At 41.6% G+C, this 26,468-nt stretch overlaps 3 protein-coding genes across 6 annotated transcripts in view; 2 read left to right on the plus strand and 1 right to left on the minus strand.

The window, feature by feature from the left end:
• The first annotated feature begins 101 nt into the window (after positions 1-101).
• cenpl (centromere protein L) lies at positions 102-4,086 on the plus strand. Its single transcript, XM_085150832.1, has 5 exons — positions 102-228; positions 1,119-1,290; positions 1,388-1,642; positions 1,728-2,300; positions 2,383-4,086. Exons 1-5 carry the CDS (start codon positions 209-211, stop codon positions 2,455-2,457), a joined length of 1,095 nt encoding a protein of 364 aa, XP_085006958.1. The 5' UTR covers positions 102-208; the 3' UTR covers positions 2,458-4,086.
• Positions 3,894-8,480, minus strand: LOC146492092 (FUN14 domain-containing protein 1). 3 transcript variants are annotated; one of them, XM_085150834.1, is made up of 5 exons: positions 8,129-8,480; positions 7,548-7,716; positions 6,116-6,191; positions 5,499-5,627; positions 3,894-5,182 (listed from the first exon to the last, which is right to left on the minus strand). In XM_085150834.1, exons 1-5 carry the CDS (start codon positions 8,349-8,351, stop codon positions 5,105-5,107), a joined length of 675 nt encoding a protein of 224 aa, XP_085006960.1. In that variant the 5' UTR covers positions 8,352-8,480; the 3' UTR covers positions 3,894-5,104. The 3 variants fall into 3 exon arrangements, with proteins under 3 accessions (XP_085006960.1, XP_085006959.1, XP_085006961.1); XM_085150833.1 differs by having other exon boundaries at positions 5,493-5,627; XM_085150835.1 differs by lacking the exon at positions 8,129-8,480 and adding an exon at positions 8,036-8,069 and having other exon boundaries at positions 5,493-5,627.
• Positions 8,481-8,731: 251 nt separating this feature from the next.
• Positions 8,732-26,468, plus strand: part of LOC146492093 (lysine-specific demethylase 6A-like) — a 36,653-nt gene continuing 18,916 nt past the window's right edge. For both annotated transcript variants that reach the window (XM_085150830.1, XM_085150831.1), the window contains exons 1-5: positions 8,732-9,218; positions 9,357-9,420; positions 23,232-23,340; positions 23,567-23,616; positions 24,140-24,198. In XM_085150830.1, the coding sequence (XP_085006956.1) occupies positions 9,040-9,218; positions 9,357-9,420; positions 23,232-23,340; positions 23,567-23,616; positions 24,140-24,198 (461 nt within the window). In that variant the 5' untranslated portion in view covers positions 8,732-9,039. The remainder of the gene's footprint in view (positions 9,219-9,356; positions 9,421-23,231; positions 23,341-23,566; positions 23,617-24,139; positions 24,199-26,468) is intronic.

Genomic DNA, 26,468 nt, shown 5'->3' on the forward strand with positions numbered 1-26,468 from the left:
GTGTGTGTGTGTAAATTAAATAAAGTAAAAAAAAAATTAAAACATTTTAGATTTCGATAAATTGTGAAAGGGGGAAAAAAACTACAAATCCCACTTCTTGTTTGGGTAGATGTGATTGGTTGAGTCTGACCGCGCAGGCTCCTGTGAAAGCGCGATGTTCAAATTTGTTTCCGGTTATTCTTTTAGCCTTTGTCGCTAAGCCAGAGACATGGAGCGACCTCAAAACAGGTAGAAATTTTACCTTTGTCGTTATTACACTATACAAATGCTATTTTCTACAAAGCATTTGCTTTTGCGGCAAGGAAAATGGTAACAATGTGTCCAACGACGCATTTTGGTTTATTTAACGGCATTTTCCGTCGTTGTCCGTACAACGGAGACCCCAACACCATTCAACATTCAGCAATTAGGTGGTTTAATGTTGTTTTGCATTTAATGAAATGCACGGGCTTGATACAACGTTAAACTTGTAATTTTAGGATTTTTTCACCTCTACTTTTCAGTTCGGCTTCTCTCCTACACATCAAAGAACTGGAATAAATCAAAATTTTACGTTTTTCAGTCGTAGCTCCTTTTTTCACCCTTCAAAATGAAACAAGTGGCAGGGAGTGGGCACTGAAGCTTTTGTGTGTTTAGTTAAGCGCAGTCTGTAATGTTTAACTTTAAATGTCACTCCATGGTTTCTAAAAACATGAATGGATTGCCCAAACAGGATCGGGACGATAGTTTGCCTTTTTTGTAATGCTAGCATTAGCCCGCTGGCTCTGCCTCGGACTTTTTTTTGACATGTTGCTGCTGTTTTAAAACAGGAGAGCATCTGACCTTTAAAATAAGTCCACATCCGTACACAGTCTATTGAGTATAAATACGTTGTGTTGACACAGTGGCTATAATGCGTCTATAGTATATTTAGAAATGGTGTTTGTGTATGAAATGAATGGTAATTTGTTTTATAATGAGTCTAATAAATTGGGTATTTAAGCACATGAGAAGTGCAGGTTTTGCAAAAGCCTTACTTGTGTTCCTAGTTCAAAGCACAAGTTTAACTGGAGATTGTTGCTTTATGTTTGATTTATTTTTTTAAATTCATGTATTGATTGACTAATTTTTCTTTTCAGTGTGGTGAGGACTCCCACCGACAGCATTGTCGCTCAGAGGAGGAGCAAAAATAAAAGCTACAGACAGTCATACCGCAGCTGCTTAGGCGCTGCTTCAAGGCTCGGCCACACCCCAGGATGGACAGCGCGGAGGCTCAACACCAGCAGAAGAACAAAGTCACACAATATCACCGTGAGTCAGTGCAAGTTTCTCTTCTAAATATATTAATTATCTGGAGAACAGAACATGGAATCGCCATCCTTTGCATTCTGCTCTTTCCCTGGTAAAGGAGAAGGTGAATCCAGAGCATCTGGCCTTACTGGTGAAGACAGAGTGGCAGCTATCGTACGTTACACCGCTCTACCAGTTCAGACACACCCAGCTCAGGAGCTACTCAAGGCAGCTTTCTGCATTTATTACTGCAGAGAAGCAGCAGGGTTTGGCAGTGGAGGTTGAGGGAACGCAGACCAGCTTCAGAGTTTCCTTCTCTGTGGTGCAGGGGCTGGGAGAGACGGACGATGATGCTGAGACGGTCCTCGTACAGGTAAGCACAGGAGTTTGTAGAGGCAGGGAGAAGGTTTTCAGGCACAGTATGAGCTGGCTTTACTCTGTCTTCTTTCCCGTCACAGATCCATTCAAAGCCGGTGTTTGCAGGGAAGGATGAGGCGCAGAAGTTGGTGTGGAGCAGCTGGTTGACCTGCATCAATGGCAATCCTGAATATCTTCACTCGCTTCCGAAGGACTTCACCTGTCTGCCGCTCTTTGGCAGCCGTGGGGCTGAGAATCTCACCTCGTTGGTCAAATCCTGGTTTCAGCAGACCTTTGACTGCTGCTTTGGCCCTCTGGAAATCAACCAGACCTGCCTGCAGTGGCTAGCGGCATTATGGACTAACTGCCACATAGAGTCCAGCATCCAGCATCTCAAAATGATTTGGACTCTTCCGGTTGAGCCACCGTTGCAGATCACCTACACAGTTAACCCTCAAGATGCGTGGGAGCTGTGGAACAGTGTGAGGACCCCTTTACTGGAGAGGAGGGAGGAGGAGGAGACAGCAAGAAGCATTGACATCGAGGAGGTGACGAGGTTCATGCAGGGCCTAATGAGCCACTTCTACAGGCATTTCAGATTGGACCTGTCAGCAGGACGCCTGAGTCAGGTCTCATCTGCACTGGGATCAGCCAAGTTCAGCGGCAGGATCAAGGTACTGCCCTCAGAGCTTTATTTATTTTATTTTTTTAATGAAAGAAGAACCTGCTAATAATATTGGTTTACTTTTGTTTCAGATGTCCAACAGCAGATATGTCCTCACAACCCTATCACTGCTGACAGAGTGTGCCCTTCTCAAAATGCCCATCTGAGCACAAAAGAATGACTTTGCAGCAAGAGGAAATGCAAATTCTGCAATATGAGTTTGCAAAACCTGTTATGGAATAACAAATGTGACTTTATTCTTCTTTTATGAGCAAAAACAAACAGTGTAGCCTCTTTACACGAATTCACCACGGGCTAGTGGCTTCTGGCTTTTTTAAATTAATTTATTTTTTCCCCTTTTCATACTACAGATCTGGGATGTTACAGGAGCTCAGCACAGGGAGAATTGTGCTTGTAATTATGAAGAATTGAGGATCAAATCTGAATGTTTTTTGTCCGCTCACTCAGCTCTTCTTGTGAATACATTGTATGTTTATTCATGTCCACCTCTTTGTATATTTTTGTCATTTATAGTTATAAATAAAAACCAAACAAGCTTCAACCAAGTGATATTAAAAAAAAAAAAAAAAGCAAATTGTCACAACGAGAGGTGGAACTAAGCAGATGTTAGATTTCTGCGTGACTGATATCTTTGGCTTTTATTGTTAGTAAAGTAACTTTGTAAAGTAACTTTAGGTCAGGGGCTTTGATGTAGCCCCTGACCTAAAGGAGTTAACACCATTGTCCTGCCCTTTAATCCAACTTAAATCTGCTTGGCTGCTCTTTATAACAGAAAGTTTAAACACCAGGTGGGTGGGGCTTCAGTGCTCACCTGTGATCGTTTTTAGGAGTTTAAAGTGAAACAAATGTATGAAACTAAATGTAGGAGCAAACAGAGACCTCATTATTTTAAAATGACCATATTTTATCTAAGGACATCATTATTATCCATCTCTGCAGTGCATATATTATACATGCAGGTAAATTAGATAAGGCAGAATCTGGATCCTTTAGAAGGTTAATTAATTTCTTATCAGTTATCTTATTTAGTTTAACACCAACAATTGCAGTGGGGTGGAGGTGTATTGCGAAGTAGGATTTCATGTAAGTTCTCATGTTTGAACAAATACAAGTGGCACATGTTGAGCAGGACCTTAACACCACTGAATAATGCTACAGTCTGCATGCTTGGTCTTAACTAGCTGCCATGTCTGATTTACTCTGCTAATGTTGCTTTATAAAATAAAGATTTATCTATATGTTGGCTGTTAATCACCAAGAATATTCAATCTATAAATGTATTTCGCTTTGATATGCCTCCTTGATTCACAGAACCACAGAGTACAAAGTGCTAAAATAAATATATTAATGATAAATTCATAAGATTTTTGCAGCATTCATTACCAGTTCTGATCATCTCTCTTACTGAAGTAGGAAGGTAACAATTTGATGCAAGGCTACAGCAGAGAGCCCAGGTGATATTGAAAACCACCAACTGATAAATGCAGTCAAATCTGACGGAGGTTTAAGATTTTATCAATCCAGCTACTGCAAAGACACAAAGCCAGACTGTTGAGATTGCTTAAAAACAACAAAGGCTAAATGAAAAGCATCCTTTTTTTAATGTTACTATCATTTAAAACAGCATAGGGCAACTTTACTTCAAAGGAGACATAAAACCAGGAAATAAGAGTTATCAAAATCATATTAAATACAAACATAAGCATACAAAATACCAGCTGGATGCAAAAACAAAAAACCAGCTAAAACATTACAGTATATTGCACCAGTAGAAAGGGCAAAAAACCCCAAAAGACAATAAGCAACGTGTGATAACTGGACTCCCCTATAGCTGATTAACATGATGAAGCACAACACAGCAGCATCGCTGTTTGTTAATGCTACACACACCATCGAATGCACGACGACAATAGCGAGGGCGTAGGAGTCAAAATTGCAGCTCCATTATGCTATGTAACAACTGGACCAGTGTCTCTTTGGGCATATGGCTTGTGATGGCGGTAATTAGGGCACAGCAGATGCTTGAACCTTCATTTAAGGGCATTGTGGAGCTGGGAATTAGGGAACAAATTGTGGTGGTGGGGGGTTAATACTTCACAAATTAAACTTACTAATGACGTTCTTTATCAGCATGGACTCCAGTTCAGAGTGGAAAATTACCTTTTCACTCCCCCCCCCCCCCCCCCCCCCCCCCAGTCAGTGTGACCAACATAACTGGGTTTGCCAGCATGCTTTGAAAGGCATGTGACCCCGACAAACTGTACAGCTATACTAGTATTTAAAAAAAACAACAACTAGGCACCAGACTGGGGACTGGTGTTACCTTCCCACTCTGCCGTCTTCCATACTGTTTATATAATATTTACTTGTGTGTATGTGCTTGTGTGCGTGTCTGTTTACAGCTCTGAAAAAGGGGCTTGGCTATATATTTACAATGGCGCCCACACATGCCACAGAATCCACCTGGCAAACACTTGGGATAGTCTCATTTGCACGAGCAAACACAAAAGAAACGCCAGGTTTTGTTTGTAGCAGCTTGATGCTTTCGGAAGCATTGTTCACAGTACAATCCGACGGCCCCTGATCCTCTTACCAACCCACCACCTCACACACATCCTCTGAAATGAGCACTCGAATGATAATAGCAAGCTAGAATTGAGTCAGAACAGGTGGTTTAGTGTTCAACATAATTCCCCATGATCACTTTTGATCAAAACACACATGGAGCAGAGAGGTAAGCGATGGAAAGTGATGATTCACAGTAAATGGAGATTGTAGTGTGTGCGGCGGCCTTTAGGACGCCAATCCCAAAAAGAAGCCGCCGACGAACCCGCTGGACAGGACGATGTTCCTCTTTATGAAATCTGTGGCCTGCAGAGGAGAGACGAGGGAAAAGGCAAATCAGAACTAACAAACAAAACAGACCCCAGCACCTTGAAACATCCGATTTGGTTTGCCTTGAGCCTGCAGTGTCACAGCTACTAGGTGTAGTAGCTCGACAAGTACACTAGAGGGCACTGCTGGCTTGGGAATGGACCCCAATACATGCCCCCCCCCCCCCCCCCCCCCCCCCCCCCCCCCCCCCCCATATTGAAATAATACAAATTAAAGGAAGATTGCATTTAGCTTGAGCAGAAAAACAAGCAAGAAATAAAGAAAGAGCAAGCTTCGTTCCAGGTACCTTTACCTCCTCAATGAATGTGTTGATTTCTGGGGCTGCTTTGTTTGCCTTCTTCTTCAGGTGCTTCTTTGCTTTGTTCACATCCTTCTCCACCTTCTTCCAGTCCACCTGCACATAGCCACTGTGATTGGCAATCTGCAGAAACAGACAACAAAACTGATGAGCGTTACTTGTCCTTCTTCATATTTGCCTCAGCTCTGCACTCTGAAGGACAGAATGCCTTTCTGGAAGCATGTGTCCACAGTAGGCCTCTGACATCATCTTAAAAAATTATTTTGTGTGTTCAGCCTGATAATCAAGTCATCTGGGTGTCCGGGCTTTTAATCTACTTGCAAAATGAAGAATGCTTTTAAGTGACAAAATAATGCTACTGACGGAGCTGAAGCACCCTGTAAGTGTCCAGATGGCCTGTGTCCATTTAGTGCCAGCTGACACACAATGCTCGCCTTTCTGTGGTGGAGAGGGGGGACCAGCTGAGTGTCATGTCGTACAGCTGGCGTCTTCACTTGTCAATGGAGTTATGTTAATCTTACAAAGCACGTACTTCTCTATGACTCTTGGTGGAGAATTGCTAAACATTTAACGACTAAGCCTAAACAATCACAGCATTACGGAGCTCTTACCTGTAAAAGAAGGAACCCGCCACCAATAGCAGTAGCTGCTATCTTCCCAACTCTCTGGAAGACATAACCTGCACACCTGTAAGTGTTAAGAGAAAGGGTGGGTTACTTCCTTTAAAATATTTAAAGGGGAATCAATTGTGTCAGTTTTCCCTGAGCCTGATTCATACTTGAAAAGAGTCATTATGTGTCTTTTCCTCATAGTAGCCATCCCTCAAGACTTTCTCCATTTGAAGGAATGCATCATTGGGGACTGCAACATCTAGTCCTTTTACTGAATCTAAGGCTTTGCAGTTCATCTATTGCCTGGAAAAAAAGCTGTTTAAGCTGTTCACCCTTCATTTAAATCGAGCTACTTTTGACTGGCTACCCCATGTAAACAGAAAGGCGGCCGGGGCTCCTGTGCTCACAGATGACCATTATTATTATTGTTATTATTATTTGGGATGTCTGCTCTCACCAGTGGGCTTAAACTAGTAGTTGGAGGCTGGAACTTTTGGCTCACGGGCACTGCTTATACAACGACCTCATTATCTCATTATGAATCTTTAAACGCAATTCTTCTTCTTCTCTCCATCTCACCCTATCCCAAGCATCCTCGTATGTCACACCAACCTTCTGCATGTCCTCCTTCACTACATCCATGAATGTCATTATTCATGATCCACACGATCTAACTTGACAAAGATTTTATGTCAGATACTCTTCCTGATGCAACCCTCGCCATTTATTTCAGACTGGGGTCAGCACTTGGGAGCACATTGGCCTGTGGCTCCCACCACTCTCGAGAGTGTGAAAAAACGATTACACGAACGATTACACAACAGGGGCAGCACAGATTAAAAGTTTCATTACTCTTCAGTTCGGTACTGCCATCTTGGATTGTTAACTTGGGTTTGGTGCGGCTGCTCTGAGTTCAGGGGGCGTTCCAGGTGAAAATGCCAACTGGGAACTTGGAAATCCCAACTTCCGGCTTAATCTGGAACGCTCCATTGAACCCCAGTGGGGGTTTGTCCCCTTTGGAGGTGGGGAAAAAAAGTGTAAAAAAGGCACGAGTCAGTACAATGAAGGGTGAAACCACTATGAGACCTCATGTGGGGTCAAATACCCAGCTCTTTCCACCATTTGCCTTCTTTTTTCCAAGCTTTGTAGAAAACTATGGCAAAGACGATTAAGAACCTACACAGACAGTACCTGCCACTCTAACAGCATATGTACATACTGTTTGGAAGTAAAGGCACCGAGTTAATGTATATTCTCAATCATTTTAGTGGTTTAGCAATGGCAGCTCTACAAGTAAGCGGTGTGTTCTCACATTAATTATTTCTCTGCATATTAATGTCCCAAGTTCAAAATAGCCCAACATTTGCTACTGTGTTAAACACCAATTGGATCCACATATGTCCCAGTGAGAACACAGACCCCGAGTCCTTACCATCCAGTCACTCCTCCCATCATGAGCTGAGTGGCCACGGAGTACTTCTCAGCAATGGGGCCGGAATTGTTCCCAAACACTCTACTCCACCACTGGTGCCTCCGGGCATACTCAGTCAGGTCCACAACCTCATAAACCTCATCCTCGCTCTCTGGGTCGTCCTGGCCCGCTATGAAATTGGAGTGAAATACAAAGTTAAAGGGCTACAAGTGCATATGCTACACCTCGCTTACATTCGGGGTGTATTTTCTAATAGCTCAGGAACTGTTTGAACCCTGTGTGGTCCTATTAACACAAAGTTTAATTTTCAAGTCCTCCTAACTGCAAAAGCATTTCAGCCTCCACAGGCTCCGAGGGTGCTTATTTTATGTAAATGAGTCTGGAAGCTAACATTAGCTGGCTAGCGTCAAATGGCTTCCAGCCTGGACGCGAAGGTTCTGCTACCGGAGACCAAAAAGCACGTATGAGCCACGATAAAGCCCTTGTACCTTTTCGATTATTGCTCATGGAGAAAAAAATAAACGAATTTAAATGCGAATTGTGATCGCACAACGATCATTTCTAACAAACAAAACACTAACCTTCTCTCTCACCCGCCGTCGCCATTTTGGAGAAACTAGTTATGTCATCAGGATGTTGACAAAGATAAACCACGCCTACATTATGATGCCGCTGCCACGTCAGTTGAAATGCTTTCATTTTGCTTGATTGGGCTTCAAGCAGTTTAACAACTTTATTTGATAAAATGCAGCAACTCTGCAAGTCTGACTGTGAAGACGTCATAAAAATAAGGGTTGGGTGCATAAAGAGTCGCGTGGTTTGACAGGATTGGAAAGAGTTATGCTTCGCAGTCACTTTTTAAATAATCTATGAGCGAAAACTGACACCCATGTGTCAATATGTATTACTGAATATGAGATGATGTCTTAGCGTGTGAAAATTAGAGTATTTGTCGGGAAAACAGTGCTATGGTTCATGCACAAGAGAGCCACGTAAAAAAAATCTGTATTTATTTTTTTAAATACTTTATCGGGTGTATTTTTTGTAAAATTAGTGGTTTTGCAGAGCGAACACGAATATTTCAGATAAAAGAATAGTATAGCAGGGAAGTCATATGGTGGTATACACGCGCTCCCATTGGCTGGAGAGGGGGGGAGAGGGCGTGGCCAGAGCGGCGCGTGGGTTCGCTTGGGTGACACAATTATAACAACTTTATCTTCGCGGCCGAAACGCGTTTTATTTGTCAAATACTCACATCTTGGATATTGTACTCAGTTATTTGCATTCAAATAGCTGCACGATACCACTTTGTGATGAAAAATGTGACGTTTGAGGAGCTACCCGGAGAGCGCTTCTGTCCCCCCCGAAAGGATTTACTACATCGAATCGCATCTTTTCATCCCGGAGAAAAGTTTTTGATCGTTTCGCTCTCTTCAGTTTTCCTTCTTTGATTTGGCGGAGCGATCCGTTCGTCCCCGCGTCGCGATTTTCCATGCAATCGTGCGGTGTGTCTCTCGCCGCTGCTGCCTGCGCTGCTGCTCGGAGTCTCGGCTCGGCTTCTTCTAGTGGTGATGAGGGAAAGAAAATGGCGGCGGGAAAAGCGAGTGAAACAGAGGAGGACTTTCCGACACTGACAGCCGAGGAGAGGGATAGTTTGGCTGGGATCGACAGGTCGGAACAGTAAACCCATGCACTCACACGAACGCACACTTTGAAAATTGATTGTTTTATTTTGCCTTGCATGTCGATATTGTCCTCGAGCCGCTCTGCAAGTGATACTGAGCTGCCTGTGTTGTCTTCTGCTTACAGCTCACTGTTTGGATTTCAGAAGCTTCATGAAGATGGCGCCAGAACGAAGGCCCTGTTGATGAAGGTAGTGAATCTAACTGGATGTATTTTGCAACCGAGCAGCACCCGGGTTTACGGGACTCTCTTGAATCTGTCATTAGTCGTGCATGGCGGTGAATTTGCTTTCAAGTGGCAAGCCAGTCTGAGTGGCCCTCTCGCTACGGAGACCAAGGCCAGCTAGCCGCAGCCCCTCTTAGCCAGGCAGCTAGCTCGCTAGTTAGCTACGCTCTTCCGATGAACAGCGACCCTGCACCTGCGGCTAACGCCGTCTCGCTGGCCCGCCCGTGTATCCGGCTAGCTACTGCTCCCTTCATTTGCCCGTAAAGTTAGCATATGTTAATGTTTTCCTTTTTCTTTTTTTTTCGGAAACCGCCCTTCCCCTTTAGCTGGATAGCTATCCCATACAGCCCCGTGTACTTGTACCACTACCAAGACAACGTCGTCACGGATTTGTGTAACACATACTGGAAACGGTGCTGCACTATAATGAGTAAAGTTTTATGTCACATTGAAATTGTGTAATTGTAGCTGCTAAGATATCCCTCCCACCCAACCTCAAACACATTGGTACTCGTATGTCGCGAAAACATCGGTGGGAGTAACAGAAAGGCTGTAGCTTTCTTCGGGGTGCACCACTGACGTTATTTGGTAAGGTTAGCTGGTGCCCGTAGCAATTGCATTTCGTCTCGGCTTTGGCACAGTCTGGGGTGTTTTATGGCATTGCGTTGGCCCATTTAAAACACTTTCGGGGGGCCTGCTGTGCTCATTTGTGTGTGCGTGTGTGTTTGGTGTCCGCGTGAACGAGTTGACAAACGTTACAAGTAACGTTAATGGCTGGCTTGCCTGTCCAAGATGGCGGGACATGGCGGAGTGACACTGGTAGCTATATAACCTATTTGCCGTGAATATTTTTCGGACCCGTTCGTGTGCTCGCTAAAGCGTGGCTCGGGTTTTCTCACGGGTCTCGGCCCTCCGTAAAAACGTGTCCCTCTCGCTGACCTAGGTGGTGTCACGGTCCTTTGTTTACAGTTTCCATTGGCCCTGCCTTGGACTCTGCATGTGCTCTCGAAGCTGCGTGTTGAACAGGCACAGTCTACCTGTGTGCCTAACATGTCGCTTGGCTAACAAAGAGCAAAGCCCTCTCTCTCCTGAATGCATCGCAGAACTGTGGAAGATGGGGAGAAAGACAGTGCTGCTGACAGCTCGTGATATATTTTTTGTTTGTTTTTTCGGGGTGGGTGGGGGGTCCGTGAATCTTGTTCACTAGGTGGTGTGGGATGCCTGGGAAGTGTTCCTTTCGCGTTAGCAGCAGAACGCAAGAGGAGTGTGCCCTGCTTCCAAGCTGAAAGCAATTAATGCACAATGCTTGAATCAAAGTGCATTTGCTTTTAAGTGTGGCACATATGTATGCTTTGAGTCTTGTTTGGTCATATGTCCTGTGGAAATAGCTTTGGTTTCAGGGGCTAAACAGGTGATATTGTGCCTTTTATTATTGGGAGACAGCATTATAAACAGTCTTTCTTTATAGTGCTGACAGACTGCCCTGCATCCATAGACAGCTTCCCAGTCCAGCTAACTTAAAGTGTTAGCTGTGTCTTTGTTGCTGTCTACAACCAACAGACATGATTCAGAAACATTTTATATAAGCTAGAAGGGACCCTTAATGCAGGGTCCTCTGTAGCATACTGTTAGTTTCCAGTACTTGTGCATCTGTTAACCTTTCCCATGTGGATGTAAGGTTTGACAGCACTGCAGTTGATTTAAGTCGGTTTATAGCTTTAATGCACAGATGATTCATTGGAGCAAATTTTTACCAGATTGAGAGTTGCATGTGCGATACCGTTGTTGTCCATGCAGAAAATAAGTACAAGTTTTGGGGTTACCTTATAGTTCTCTCAACTCCCCCCAAAAATAATCATCAAACAAACACACATGTGGTGGGCTCACGAGCCGCTCACTTTAGCAATGTTCACTCATTTTGTTGCTTTCTGCGTTGAATACATGCGAATGATTTGGTGGGTTTCACATCTCCATTCCCACTTGCAGCTTATTAGTTCAGAACAGTAGCCCTGTCTGGCACTTTGTACTGGTTGTGTCGCTCACACTGTTGCTAGGTCTACTTGTGGATGGGAGTGGGTTTAACGTTGGTTGACAGAACTAGGTCATTGTATCAAACCTGTTATCGGACAGCAATGACGTAAATTTAGACTAACTAGATGGAAGAGAAACTTTCAGCTTTGGTGTGTGCTTTTTTTCTGTGTCTTAAGTGCGACGGTTGGCAAAATGCTTACAGCAAGGAGGGTCTTCGAGTGGGGTGGCTGATGGCTTTTTGGGTGGAGTTCATGTGCTCTCCTCAGTCCACACACACTCACGTGAAAGCTAGATATTTGGACGCTTCTCCTGTTGCGTCTGAGGCGCTGGCTGTGCTGCGGCTGGAATGGTTAAGGTCATTTACAGAGGACAGCTCTTTCCCACAGGGATTAACTTAAATAATGCTAGTTGCAGACATTTAACATGCTGTTTGACTGTTACATACTGTTTGAGTCAGCATGGACGCAGGATAGAAAGCAGCCACCATTCATGCTACACTTGGAAGCTGAATCCCACACTTCTGCCACTAAGTTTTTGTAGGACATTTGTTTAGATAACTGTAGACCTGAACTTAGATATTGGCCATGGAAGCTCATTGTTGCCTCGCATTAAGGTTGCTCTAGCGTCAAATCTCTCAGTACCCACAGCTACTAAAAAGACCATGCGTTATCAGACAGTAATTCCAGCCCCATCTTTCACAGCCATGTAATGAGTGATCGTCTCTATTAGAGCTTTTTGTATTTCCACTGAGTGAGTAAAAATGTGTCCACAAACTACTTGGTCTTATGATGAATAATGCCAAAAGTGGGTCTGTTATGCTGATTCCAGTTCCATATGTTTGTTCTTGGGCTGTAAGAGGTAGCTTTGCATGTATCGCAGGTCATGATCGTCCTTATTTATCTTATCTTGAGAATTGTTTAGTCTGAAACAAGTAATAGTACCTCCAACCTACCCCCCCCCTTTAAGGGAACTTTCTTCTGACTGGCTTGCAGAATGTTAGAACAACAGGTTTGGCTATGATAGCCATATTAAGGAATATCTCCCGTTCTGACACATCTGCAGCAGCAAGACTGTGACAAAAATGTTTAAAATTGAGCATATAGAGCAGTCCGAAGCCTGAGCTCTAGGATCACTTTCATAAAGGCTGGTGATATTATTTGAAACACAATATAAATGACAGAAATAAATCTTCCTGCTGTATTGTGAAAACCCTTCAAGCATTTTTCTTCCCGCCCTCCCTCCAGTAAATTAAATGTACTGCAAGTACAGGTGCTTCACAAGAATGTCCGAATGCTATAAAAATGTTAATAATATTAACATAATAATACTGTTTTGAGCAACTGCAGGTCAGTTCAGTTGTTGGCAAGGTTGTGTGCAATGATGTCATACGCCCCTGCATGAATGAGGTACTCTAAATACCATGGTATTAAGAGTATGCCAATATCTGACAATAGAGAAGTGGCTATCTGTGCAGGGCGGAGCCACACTCCATAGTCCTGAACACGTCCCGGTTCTTCCATAGTACTGCTTTGGTAGGTTATCTGGGTATTTGACCAAGTTCTCACATTATATTAAGTCGTGCACTAGCTGAAAATAGAAGTTTGTTTTGTATACATTTGTATGTGACACAACGATGGCTTGGCGCTTATTTCAAGCTGATGGCACATTTAGTGCAGATTAAAATACAGCTGTGTTTATCTGTGCACATGTTTTATGGAATCAAGCTGCATTAGTCTGAGCTGACGGAGGTGTTCAGTTAAAGACCATGTCTGTGCTGTGAGTTCAACTACATATGTAGGTTAAATAATCAATGTATTTATTTTTTTAACCATCAGGTAGTACACAGCTTCTATATGGGTAACACTATGCATGTGCACAGGGCTCGTTCACGAGTACTGCTGCAGACAGTTGAGTATGCTCTTCTTCGTTTTAGGCGCTAAAGGGGGAATGAAAAGTTGTTAATTTTGCAACAGTGCTGCTGTTTTTGACCGGGCAATCATACCTGTCAAGTTCCATATATGGATGGTTTTAACCTGGCTGCTCTAGCACAAATGTTTGTACCACTCATATAAAACCAATAATAAATTAAAACGGAAATAAATCGGAAAATGGTTTTATTTATGTGCATGCTGCTTTTGTTCTTTTTGTTGGGCTGCTGGTTTAGCTTACTGAGTTTTGCAGGTGACCCATGTGCCGTAAGGCCCAAGTTCAAATCCGCCCTCAGGCCGTTTACTGTGCGTCTTGCCTACTATCCTGTTAAAGAAAGTCTATAAGCCTAAACAGTATAGTTTTTTTAAAAAGACTTTGACCTGTAAGCAGGTTAAAAAGTCTTCTAGTGGAGTTTTGAGACTGACTGTGGAATAATGTTAAACTCAAGTCATCGATCATTTGTTTGCCGCTAAATCATTTGGCTGCATCTTTAGTTTAACTTACTATTGCACTGTACTGTAAATATGCAGCATTATTAAAGATGATTTTTTTTTTTGGGGGGGGGGGGTGATTGTGGTCAAATGTTCAAACAGCAAGTTCCTACACATGTTTGATTTTACAGATATGTTTATTTGTATTATTAAATATAATAATAAAATACATTTTTTTAACACCAGATGCTGTTTTTGACACAATCCTTAAGGATTTGTGTCTCCTCCTGGGATTGAACAGAGGATCTTTTGCTTGTTGGGCAAATGTGTAAACCACCATACTATGTCTGATGTCTGCTTTCCTAAATCCAAAATGCGTTCACACAGAGTCATGTGAAATCACAGGTGATGGTATATTTTAAGAGGACAGTATGTGAATACAATGTGGGGGAAGTATTAACAGAAGTTTAAAAAAAAAGTGCAAGTGCAAAATTGCAAAATGTCAAATTCTGACTGTGATTTTTGTTCATTTTTAATTAACTGCCTAGCTCTTATAGATACACTGTACTAAACTCTTGAACCACCCCTCATTTCTTTTTATTTAGCTTTGATTGAGCCAGGCTAAAATGTTTGCAGTGGTTAATGTTATATAAACGCTATATTAGCTGTAAAGCTAACACATTGTACCTAACATTATTCCTCATGGTCAGGCTGCTCCACAACCATTCTAACATTTCAGTCTGTGTCCTGTCAACGAAATATAATGTTAACATTAGAAATGAACAACTACCATCATGTCTGTGACTTATAACCACTTTTTTAAGAGAGAAGTTTATTTACACGGGGTGATCAAACAATAGTACAGGTACTGGTGCCAACTACTGAATTTTTAAAATTTGTCTAAAGTGTAGTCTTGAATCTCCGTAGATTGAATAATTACACCAAATATTATTTTTCTTACTGTTACTATTATTGTAGCAGTACAGTGTTCCCTCATTTATTGCGGGAGTTACGTTCTAAAAATAACCCACGATAGGTGAAATCCGCAAAGTATACAACTTTATCATTTACAACTATTATAGATGTTTTAAGGCTGTAAAACAGTTTTCTCACAGGCACAAACATTTTTACACTTTTCTCTCTTGTTTAAACACTCTCAAAGTTCAAACCATGGTCGAAAAATCAGCCCAGTATTATAGAATGAAACCAAAGGCATCCACAGGTGCTTTTTACGGTGCAAAACGTTTTGTCGACATTGTGTTTGTTGGGGAGAAAACTTACAAATATACACTACAGCACTTCAGAGTCACAATGCTAGCAATAGAAGATTTATGTAAATTTGACAAGCTGAAACTAGAGCAGGGCGATATGACCAAAAATATTTATCACGATATACATTTGAAAATTTGCGATAACGATATAACTGATGATATAATTGACATTAGACAAAATACAACTCCACAACTTTATTAGTGCAAAAAAACCAAAACAATGTATTTTCACTTAAACAAGCAGCTGTTTTTTATGTGCATTAAAGTTATATAAAAATGTAACAGTGCAAATTCCTTGCTGACAGTTTAACCAAAAGGCATTTCCAGTGGAAATTGGCTGACATATCCTCAGCATAACCATGTATAATATCCACAAAACTTAAAGAGGTTATACACACACAATACGGTAATATTATGTTGAAGCACAGTACGTATCACTCTGCGAGGCTCCTGCCTACGATAGCCGTAATGCTCAGACAATCCATCAAGCGGCGCGAGTTCATAGCTTACCAAAGTCGTACTAAAACATTTGACAGATTTTCAAGCGCCGTGTACGACATAAAATCGTTTCGAGGTCAGTAAACAAACCAGAATTCATACATAAGGCACACGGGATTATAAAGGGCACTGTCGATTTTCAGAAAAATCAAAGGATTGATTTTAAGTGTGCCGTATTTTCCAAAAAACACGGTAATAATGACGGCCCGCTAGCATGCGCTACCAAAAATAGTGCTTTGTTGTGTATCTGACGGACGAAAGCTAAACCAGTTCCACACCACTGAAGTTGCAGCATTTTTGCAAACCAATTCTGGTTCATCCGTTTCATTCAACGATCCGCTTTCGCCCTTCTCATTCTCTGTCGCCGCCAGGCTTTTTCTGCCATGTGCGTATGTAAACAAAGGCACGGCGCATGCGCGTTTTACCCATATTCTATCGCGATATTTCGTTTTCTTATCATTGCCCAACATTATACTAGTATTACCGTAAACGGTATGATATGGCCCAGCCCTAGCTGAAACCATTCTGTACTGTACAGGAGACGCGGCACGGAGGACACTGATTGACAGTGGTCTACAGCCAATCAGGACGCAGAACATAATGCACTGTAAAAAAACCAAAACAAAAAAAACCAAAACAAACAAACAGCATGCAAAATTGCACAAAAAAATCTGTAAAAACAGCGAGGCTGCGAAAGGTAAACCATGTTATAGCGAGGGACCACTGTAACCATAAAAGGTAAGGTTGTGGAATATGAAGGTACTAGACTATCCATTGATCAGGTAATGCTTTTAAGTAGAGGTCTTGTTTTTTTTTTTTTGGTTTTTTTTTGTGTAGCGTTAATGTTATACAGTTAGCGAGTGTTTTCAAAAGTGCTCAAATAGCCCAGTTTAACCTGGAGAAGATTGCAATGGCTCCTGCAACATGTTCTGCTGCCATGGCTGGGATAAATTCATGATGAAAAGCAGAAAATCGCTTGTCACAGATGATAACTTCAAAAAGTCTGAAGATGCTAATGCATTCCCTCCTTGCAGTGCCTTAGCCCTCCAGAAACCTAGGGTAGACCCTGAATATTCATTCAAAATAAATGAATGAAAGAAAAAAAAAATCCAGGACATTCAAAACCACCATAATTCAGCATAATATTCTTATTACCTTCATAGCTCACAGGACCATATCACCTTTTTTCTCCATCTCTGTTAAAATAACCGTGGCCAGTCATTTCTGAAAAACTGAACTCTGAAATGTGCGTTGATCTTTGTGATCAGTGGTTATAAATGTCGTCAGAGATTCTCCTAGATTGACATGTTTTTCTGTTGTTTGTTTTTCCTCACATATCACCCTAGAGCTCAAGGATCAAGTTCATCGGGTGTCCACTGTTAAAAACAATTTTAAACCACGTTTACTCACTTATTTATGATCAAAATGCAGATGTGACTCTAGCTGCTGTGTAGAAAAACGATCCGATGTATGACAGCAGCTGAACCCTCCTGCCATTCATGCTCCAACAGTCAGCCTTTTTTGAAAGTCTTGCCTTCAGTGATCCCAAATCAGATGATCATGTTACAAAGTACGATTAGGTTTTACTTCCTTAACTTTGGCCTGCAATAAACGTGCGTCGCAGTACTTGCATTTTCTGTTTCTCTACTTATTCACTTGAGATTTTCCTCTACATTTTCACCCGCACATTTATACATTTAAATTTTGTCCCACAGCAACAACACAAATGTTGACCGTACATTTCTGGTACAGAAGTCCAATTGAGATGAGCAATGTTTTTGCTTCTATCGTTTTGTTTTTGTTTTTTTTTTTGTTTTTTTGTAGCAGTTTGGTATCAATATTAAAATGGAAGAAAATGAATATCCACGTTTCAATCTATTGTACAAATATTTGATATTCAGTATTTCCATCCATTATCTTCATCTTATCCAATTGAGGGTTGTGGGGAGGCTGTTATAGGGCAAAAGGCAGAAAACACCCTAGACAAGATTGCTAATCTGTTGCAAGGCCAACACAGAGAGATGGTAACCACTGGCATTTACAGGCAATTTTAGAATGACTAATTTGTCTAGCTCCATGCATGTTGTTAAGACTGTAGGAGTGAGCCAGAGTAGCTGGACAGAACACGTAGACTCTACAAAAAGACCCCAGGTTGGATTTGAGGTTGCAGGAAGGTAACAGTGCTAACCACCACACCGTGAGACTTCTGCCACTCCTCTTTAATCAAACATTCATAGAAATACAGTAAATAAGTTTGTACAATTCTAACAAACTTGAAAGTCAATATTTGGTGTGACCACTTTTATTCTTCTGAAATCTCTTAGGTAATTTTTCTTGTAGTTCTTTAAGCAGTCTTTAGGAACAGTTCTCCAAGCTCCTTGAAGGACATTCAAAGGTTGTCTTTGGATGTTGCGGTTCAGACTCTGGGGAGGCCAGTCCATGACTGATAGTGTTCACTGTGTGCTTTTCTGTCCTGGTATGCTTTTAATGCACTGGCAGTGTGTTTCGGATCATGTCATGCTGAAAAATGTCAAATTTGGGTTCATCACTCCATAAGACCCGTTGCTACTGATATTCAGTCCAGTTGTTGTGTAATTTGGCGAACTTTCTTTTTCTCCCTGTTTCCCTTCCTTCCACTGAGACCACTTGTGATTAGGATTCAGTGAACAGTAGATGATCTACTAAAGGGCTAGATGCATCTCTCAGGTCTTGTGTCAGGTCTTTCCTGGATGTTTTTCCTGTTTCTTAAGGACATGACTTTCAGATACTGTTAATCTGCTGTAAATAGATTTTTAGGCCTGTCACTTCTTCTTTTGGCTGTCACTTGTCTGGTTTTCTCAACGTTTTCAAGGACACACTGAAGATCATGATAAGATATGTGAAGTATTTGTCTTATAGCTCAAAACAAACAAAAAAACCCTCAGTTTTTGTTTGTCAAACTGTTATCTTTGGCATTTTTCTTAGATTCAAAGGAAGGTGAACAAGTGATATGTTTTTGGAACAATTTGCTAGAAACAAAGTGCCTAAAGATGAAATGTAATATTGGTTCTTTACAAAGTTATGTGTAGACAAAACACTGGCTAATCTCTTGAGGCATCTGAAAAATGAATAAAAAAACTCAATGAAAATTTTTGATAGAGCTTCAGAAAGCCTGGAGAATTATTACTCAAACCCAAGACTTAGTTGGTCTTGTTCTTGAGCAAGATCAAGCCAACTGACCAGCCAGGGACTGCAATCGGCAGATTTCCAGCATTCTTGGCCCTGACTGATGACCGGCTCATAATTCTCCCATAGGTGCTTCTAGTTAATTGGAAGTTTTTCCTCCCTGCCTGGAAAGCACAATAGCGTTGTTTGCATAATGCCTTTTGCGAATCACTTACCACCAGACTCTTAATGTTTTTTCTTGTCAATAAGTTGTGGCGATGCAATTGGAACAGCTGCACTAGTGTCCACCTTTATTTTTTCCTCTGCTTGTGGGCATCTTTCTTCAGTATATAAGGGTAGACTTGCACTTGTCAGTGTATGCTTCTGGAAGACTTGTAGCTTCAGTATATGCACTCCCCGGACTGCTTACATTTGAAGAAAAGACAGCAAGTAATTTATCTGCAAGGCTGAGATTTAGAAAACCTCATGCTTACATTTAAACTACAAAAATAAAAAGAGATGCTCAAAATTTCTCTGAAAAGTCTTCAGATGTAGCCAAACATGCTCAAGTATTATTGCTGTAAATCTGTCCTCGGCTGTTGTCGCTCTTCACATTTTGCTCTGTTTTTCTTTCCCTAATGGTGTTTGCTGCTGCATTTTCTCCTTCAGTCTTTCATCACAATGATAACCATGTAAAATAAAAGCTTTTGATTACATAACCGCTTCTTGGAAATGGCAGCGCTACCCAACAAAGGCAAACAGAGGTCCTTTTTCAGTGTGTTTGGTAGTTATTTCTCCATTTAAAAGCTGTGGTTGAACTGGCCTGTCCACAAAGACGAGAGATAAAACATTCCCTCCTTCTGCATGTGCTTGGAAGTGCATTCTTAGTTTCTCTTACTTGAGCAGCTGGCTCTCCTCAGCTCGGAGTGGCAGAACGGCTGCCACGCTCGGCGTCGAGCACCAGCTGGGCCATCTTTGATGCGATCTCAGTGTGGCACCAAAGAAACGATGTGCAAGGCGAGGTCACGGGTTGTGTTTGTTTGCCCTGGTGCAGCAGGGGAAATGGACAACATGTGCTTGATTTCTTTTCATGGCTCGGACTTCCTTCATGGTCACAGTTAAACGGATGCATAACCGGAGAGCAATAACAGCGAATAGCCCGTTTCTGACACAATATCAGTGCATAAATTGTTATAATTACTGCCATGGGTACAGCGAGGGCAGATAGGTGGAGAATTTTTAAAATTTATTTATTTAATTTCACAGATGTGGCTGATAAATCTTTTATTTTGTGAAACTTTTTTGCGGTCAGTCAACTCCAAACACAGTGTTGAATCATTTGCTGCTGGAGCTGCTTTACTAATTTGCTTTCAGTTTTCCACTAGTGTATTAATAATAGGGCTGTGCGATATGACCAAAAAGCTCATATCCCGATATAAGACATCTATCGTCCCGATAACGATATAAATCACAAAATTTTAACATTTTCTGTAAATTCTGTGAATCTCGGGCAGCTCGTCTTGCGTGAATTGTTTCCAGCTGGGCGTCGTGTACCTGGAGTCGAGTGTTTTAACAGATGCATAAAACTATACATTTTTAGTCATAAGTTGTACCGGCTGCTGTTTTCTTTGTGAGTATTTATCACACGACGTGCTGCGGGGAAAAGCCTGTTCTAACGTTTGAGTCTAAGGTTTATTTTTTAGCACCTGACGGCTCTTTTTTGCTTCTCATCCGTAAACTCTGCATACTCTTTCACGTGATTCAGTTTATTTTGAAAAGTGTCAACAGAATCTTGAGCTTTATTGTGAAAGGTGCGGAAAAAAAACAAGCGGACGGCGTAGCCACGCGATGGTTTTACCATCATTGTTGCTAACGACAACGGATAAAAACAGTCGCTTGTCCGTCCGTATTGTAGAGAACTTTAAGAAATTAATATAGCCACTACAGTGACCATCAAAACAGTGAAAAAATATTGCCGTAAAAACAGTTTATTTTGCGACACAACGAAACAAACAATAGCATAATAGGAAACGATAGACGTTTTTATATCGTCATCCGATATATATCGTTATATCGAACAGCCCTAATTAATAATGCCATCACAACAAGAAGTAATATGAGATGATAACATGAATGTTTGTTATCATCTTATCTTTCTAATCTTATCATGATAATTCTTTCATGTCAGTTGATGTCTATGATGATATAAATCGAGTCATTATTTATGCCAGTTTTTAAGGTCCCTGTTTTCTCCTGAGATGCAAAGTTGTAATTTAATTTTTGGTTAAAATATTTGATTTAATTTTTCATTCTGACCAGTCAGAAGATTCAGGTGTTATAGAAAAACACAAACTAAATGAAAAACTGAATTCTTTGGTCAGTTCCAAATAAATAATGTAGATAAAACTAGAAGTTAGAATTACTAGACACCCTGCGATATGATGATGTTGTCATTTTTACATTTTGCGATATGATGATGACTACTCTTGGTTGCTGGGGATCAGTCCGCCAGGGCCTTCTGTTCCTGGTCACTGCCCGGAACACATTGCACCTGATCCCTACGGCGCCTCCTGCGGGTAGTGGGCCTGCAGGAGGATGTGCCCATGTCCCTTTTTCGGGCTGTGCCCGGCCGCCCTCGGGCAACCTCCCCAGGTCTGGCTCCAGGGCAGGCCCCTGGTAACCCTGTTCCCTGGATCTTTCACTCATAGGGGTCTGAACCTGAGTCTGAACTCCTCACCCTCTAGAGATGGGGTGAGGAGTTCAGCCATCCGAGAGCGGCTCAGAGTAGTGGCTCCTCCACGTCGAAAGGAGCCAGTTGAGGTGGTTCTGATAAGGATGCCTACTGGGTGATGTGTTCTGGGCATGTCCCACCAGGAGGAGGCCCCGGGGCAGACCCAGGACACGCTGGATAGATTATATTTCTCGGCTGGCCTGTGAACGCCTTGGTGTTCCCCAGAAAAGCTGGAGGAGGTGGCTGGGGAGAGGGAGGTCTGGGCTTTGGCTGCTCCCCCCATGACCCGGTCCCGGATAAGCAGAAGGAGATAGATGGATGGATATGATGAGTATTGCAGTGCAGTCCATCACATTTTTTTTCAACAGAAAATGATGCCCTTAAAGTTAAACTTTGACAATATCCAGTTAGATTAAGTTATCTCACTTCAGGTTTTTTCCCCCCCTGAAAAAAGAAGCACACCAAACACTGTCACTAAATTGGCTATAAATGATGCCATAACACAGGGTTAAAGTTGCCAGCTATATATGCATTCTGGTTCTGATAATACAGCAATTAACTGTTATAAATGATCAAAAATCATCATCTGTTGTTCTTCACATAAACAGAAATCTATAGGAATAGAACCAGAATCCAGCCAGCTGAGTCGAGTCCCCTCAAGTTGTGCTCATTTTAAGGACTCATTCAAACGGATGGCACCATGTTGCAAATTGGTCTGCATTTATAAATTAGACAGAAATTCTTTGTAAACCTTCCAACAATCTCTGTGAGAGCGATTGCAATCAGTCCAAATCAGACTGCAACTGTTTGCAGAAAGGTTGCCTCATACAAGGCAACCTGTGCAATCACCTTCAGATCAACACCACCATAAGCTGTGATCTGTCACGAAACGTGAAAAAATTCAAAACAGTCACCAGGCAGTTGTGTATTTTTTTTATTTGGATGTAAGGAGGCTTCTGTTTTTACTCGTGTGATTGAGCCGTTAGCTTGCTCTAAATTACGAGGTACAGTTGACAAGCTAAGTGTGTCCAGTGTTGGATGATTTGTTTGTTTTTTGGGTTGAACTGATTTAATGCAAGTTTGGTCAGCTGACTTAGGTGCATGAGATTAGCTCTCTTGTTCATAGCATTCCCAAAGTGTTTTCATTTATTTAATAAAATATCAGTATTTGGTGTCCAGGACTGCAAAGTCTTGTTTGTTGTGTACAGTAATACTGTTGCTCGGGTTGTCATTAGCATTGTCCAATGTTATTTGGTCTTTTTCTCACTCACACTCCTAACATTCTGGTGTGTACGGCATCAGCAGCCCAAACATTAGCTGCCAGCCTATCCTGACATGGCTTTATTCTTTTCCAAAAGCATGATTGGCTCAGCTCGGTGCAGCGCTGTTCTTATTGCCATTGGCCTTTCCAGATGTCTGCCAAAACAAGGATGGACTTATTTCTATTGACTTTATATTGACCGTGCCTGATTGTTATCATTTTACCTGGTTTCCAGCCCTAATGTACATATGCAGTAAATGTAAGCGCTAAAGACCTCCGGCAGATGCGGAGCTCAGAGTCGGCTGCTGTACTCCCACAGGCAGGAGAGATCTCTACGGGATATACTGCAAAAGCTTTCTTCTGCAGCAAGCTGAAATCCTAACCTGATATTTATCTGCAGAAGAGATTTTGGAAGCTGACGTCAGCCACGCTGTGACTTTGTAAAGTTCTTACACCACGTTATTTTTGTGTTCCCTCCAGGCTGTTCGGTGCTACGATTCACTCATCCTTAAGGCCGAGGGCAAAGTGGACCCTGAGTTATTCTGCCAGCTGGGCCACTTCAACCTCCTCTTGGAGGATTATCCGAAAGGTGAGTCATCTCTTCTCTTCATCTGCACTCAAGTGGGTTATACGCTCTTTGTTTTTTTTCCTGCCACTGTTTTGGTCGAATAAATGATTTCTGTTTCAGCTGTCATGCCTTTTGAGTACGTTTCACATTTTTAAGCACAGTAGTTATCGTTCCTCTAAGAACAAACCTCTCCAGCTTGCTGCTTGGTCTTTTCCTCTCATAAATCTCTGTTTGCATCTCCTTACAGCATTATCAGCATACCAGAGGTACTACAGTTTACAGTCAGACTACTGGAAGGTAAGACACGCAGGCCTACACATTCACTTTCCCTTATTGTTTGTGATATTCTCACCTTCTTTTACTCTCACTCTAACACACACACACACACACACACACACACACACACACACACACATGATTTCCCACACATACACCGGAAGCACGTTTGGTCTCAGCTGGGTTAGATGTTGGTGTAAGATGCGGTTTCAGGTTTCATGTCAGTCATTTTCACTGTTTCCTGCAAAGTTGACACTTGGCGGTGAACCTAAATTCTAGTTTTGTTTTTTGTTTTTGTTCTTTTTAATCAAATTCTATCAGGTGCTGCAGTGTTATATAATCAGTTAGCCACCAGTTTCTTTTTTCACCCCACTGACGTCTGATTTATTCTGTCCATTTTAGTAGCACATTAGCAAATCTTCCAAAGTTTAGTACCTTTTGGGTTGCTGTAATTTGGTAGGTTGATTTGCTATAGTTAAAAAAAACATAACACTGCATTGTTTGGTAGCTAAATAATTGCTCACCTTTCTGTCTTTACTCCCAGAATGCCGCCTTTCTGTATGGCCTCGGAATGGTCTACTTCCACTATAATGCCTTTCAGTGGTGAGTGGCAACTTCTTTTTTTTTTCATTATTATTAATATTATTTCCTCATTTGGATAGACACAGGGTGAGTCTGCTGAGATCATTATTATTTATGTAATAAATGCACCGTGAATCTCTTCTGGGGCTGTTCTGGATTAAAGAGAAAATCACATCAGGGCTGTGGTAGATGGGGAAAATGTCACGCTGCATTATGCTGAGCATAAGTGGATGGATATCAGCTAAACAAGAAAAAATACTGTTGTTTCTTAATGTTTGCCTTTTAAAAAAATAATTACACTTTTTAAAAACAGATTTCATGTGGCTTATTGGACTAGTAGGCTGATACAATACAGTAGTTACCTTGATGGTAGGTAGGTTTTGTTGTTTGCTATTGTGGGTGATATAACCTCAAAATTATGTCAAAATATTTCAAGGCAATTTGCAATAATCATATTTATTAAAAAAACAAAAAGAAAACTAAGAACTAAACGAGGTTTCACAGGTGATTGTAGCTTGCGGGCAGCAGTTTTTATTAGTGCAAATAAAAAAGAGGGTTGTTTTCCATCCTTGTTTTATAGTGAGCTGAACTTGTTAACACTAGATTCAGGCAGCAGCTTCAGAGTGCAATAGTTGTGACATGGCACAAGTTAAATGCAAGCACAAAATCAGCCGACATAGTGTTCCTAGGATGTTTTTTAAATGATGATATTCTTTTGTTTTTCACTGAGTGTATTATCGTGGCAGTCTCATAAACTCATAAATATCAGTCAAGCTGCGTTCACTTGCACATAAGTACGTATGTAAACTTCAAAACCAAAATAGTCACCATCAAAATAAAAGCAACAAAGTTTTTGTGATTTTGAGGATAAATCGCAAAAACCAGTAATCCATTCTCTGTTGGAGTTTATCAAAGTGTGTTTGGTGCCTGATGTAAACTTATTTACATTTGAATCCTAATTTCACATTGACCGCATGTGGGCTGTTCAGGGACCCGTTAGATGAGACAATCAATGCCATTCTCATGCCTAGATTATGGATATGCCTGTTAGCTGGATTTAGATAAAGAATGGTTTGCACCAATTTGTGAATCTATCAGCTACTCTGCTAACTCAGCCTCTGTGGACAATTTGTAAGTGTGTTTCAGGACATTTGAGGGGTGTACCACGAAGCCAGATGAACGGGTTGGCAAGCTGGGTTGAGCTTAAAGTCTGGGTTTTCTGAGTGAATAGTCATGTGATGCGTGGAACGCACCTTTTTACATGAGCACACACAGAGCCTATAGCAGACAGCCTCGCTTAACAGAGGAAGCCAATAACCACCTCATAAAACGGCATCATAAAACAACATCACCAGACAGCAGCCACTGCTTTTAAGATGTATCTCAGGAAATAAATCCCTCCTTTGTTCTCCACATGGACTGTTGACCTGCATGCAGCTGAAGAATGCCCATATGTGATTGGTCACTTAGTAATACTCTGTCTACAAGCAGGCTACAAATACTGCTCAAAAGTGATCCAATCCACCGACTGCTCATTTATTAAACCCACACCAAATCCGGGAAGTCTTTGGCAGCAGAACACCTATGATCAGTGTAAAGTATTTGAGCAATTTCAAATATTAAAATTAAAAATATCGGTGTGCTCTACTGATGCAAGATAGAACTTGCATGCCTCAGAAGATGGCACTTTGAAACAGCACCAACAGTGAGCGCAACGATTCAAGGGAGCTATCCAAAGAAGCGTGCCTCTGTGATTACACAGCTCAGTTGTAGTCTGTATATGTTTACCAGCTGAAAATCTGCCTTTGATGGTGAGCTGGCCTGTCTTGTTTCTATAGCAACGCCACGGCCAGCAAGAGAGACTCTGTTCTGGCTGAGTTGCCAATAAGAATCAGCTAAATTAGATTCTTCGAGATGCAGACATCAGCAAATCCAGCTGTTAGCAGCTGCAGGCAAATTCCACCGAGGCATCGTTTTCAACACGTTTTGTTTTCAGAGACATTTTTCAGATGTCAGGACATTTTTACCACTTGCTTCTTTTGTGGTTTCCAGTGGTACATACTGTCGTCTAATGCACGTTTATCTACTATTTGAATTTATTTACCATCACAAATCATCATTATCTGACTCTCACTGGTGCCATTGAATGAAGCGGCCAGTTGAGAGCTGGAGAGCTAACTCAGAGATAATTGTCTTCTTGCACAGATCTGCATCTGTTCTGTTTACAGCCACTTTGGGCGGCTCTGTGAAGGGAGTAGTATGCTCTGTTGTAAGAAATCTTCAGTCTTTGG

This window comes from Neolamprologus multifasciatus, chromosome 23 (genome assembly GCF_963576455.1).
Source record: "Neolamprologus multifasciatus chromosome 23, fNeoMul1.2, whole genome shotgun sequence".
NCBI classification, from domain to species: Eukaryota; Metazoa; Chordata; class Actinopteri; order Cichliformes; family Cichlidae; genus Neolamprologus; species Neolamprologus multifasciatus.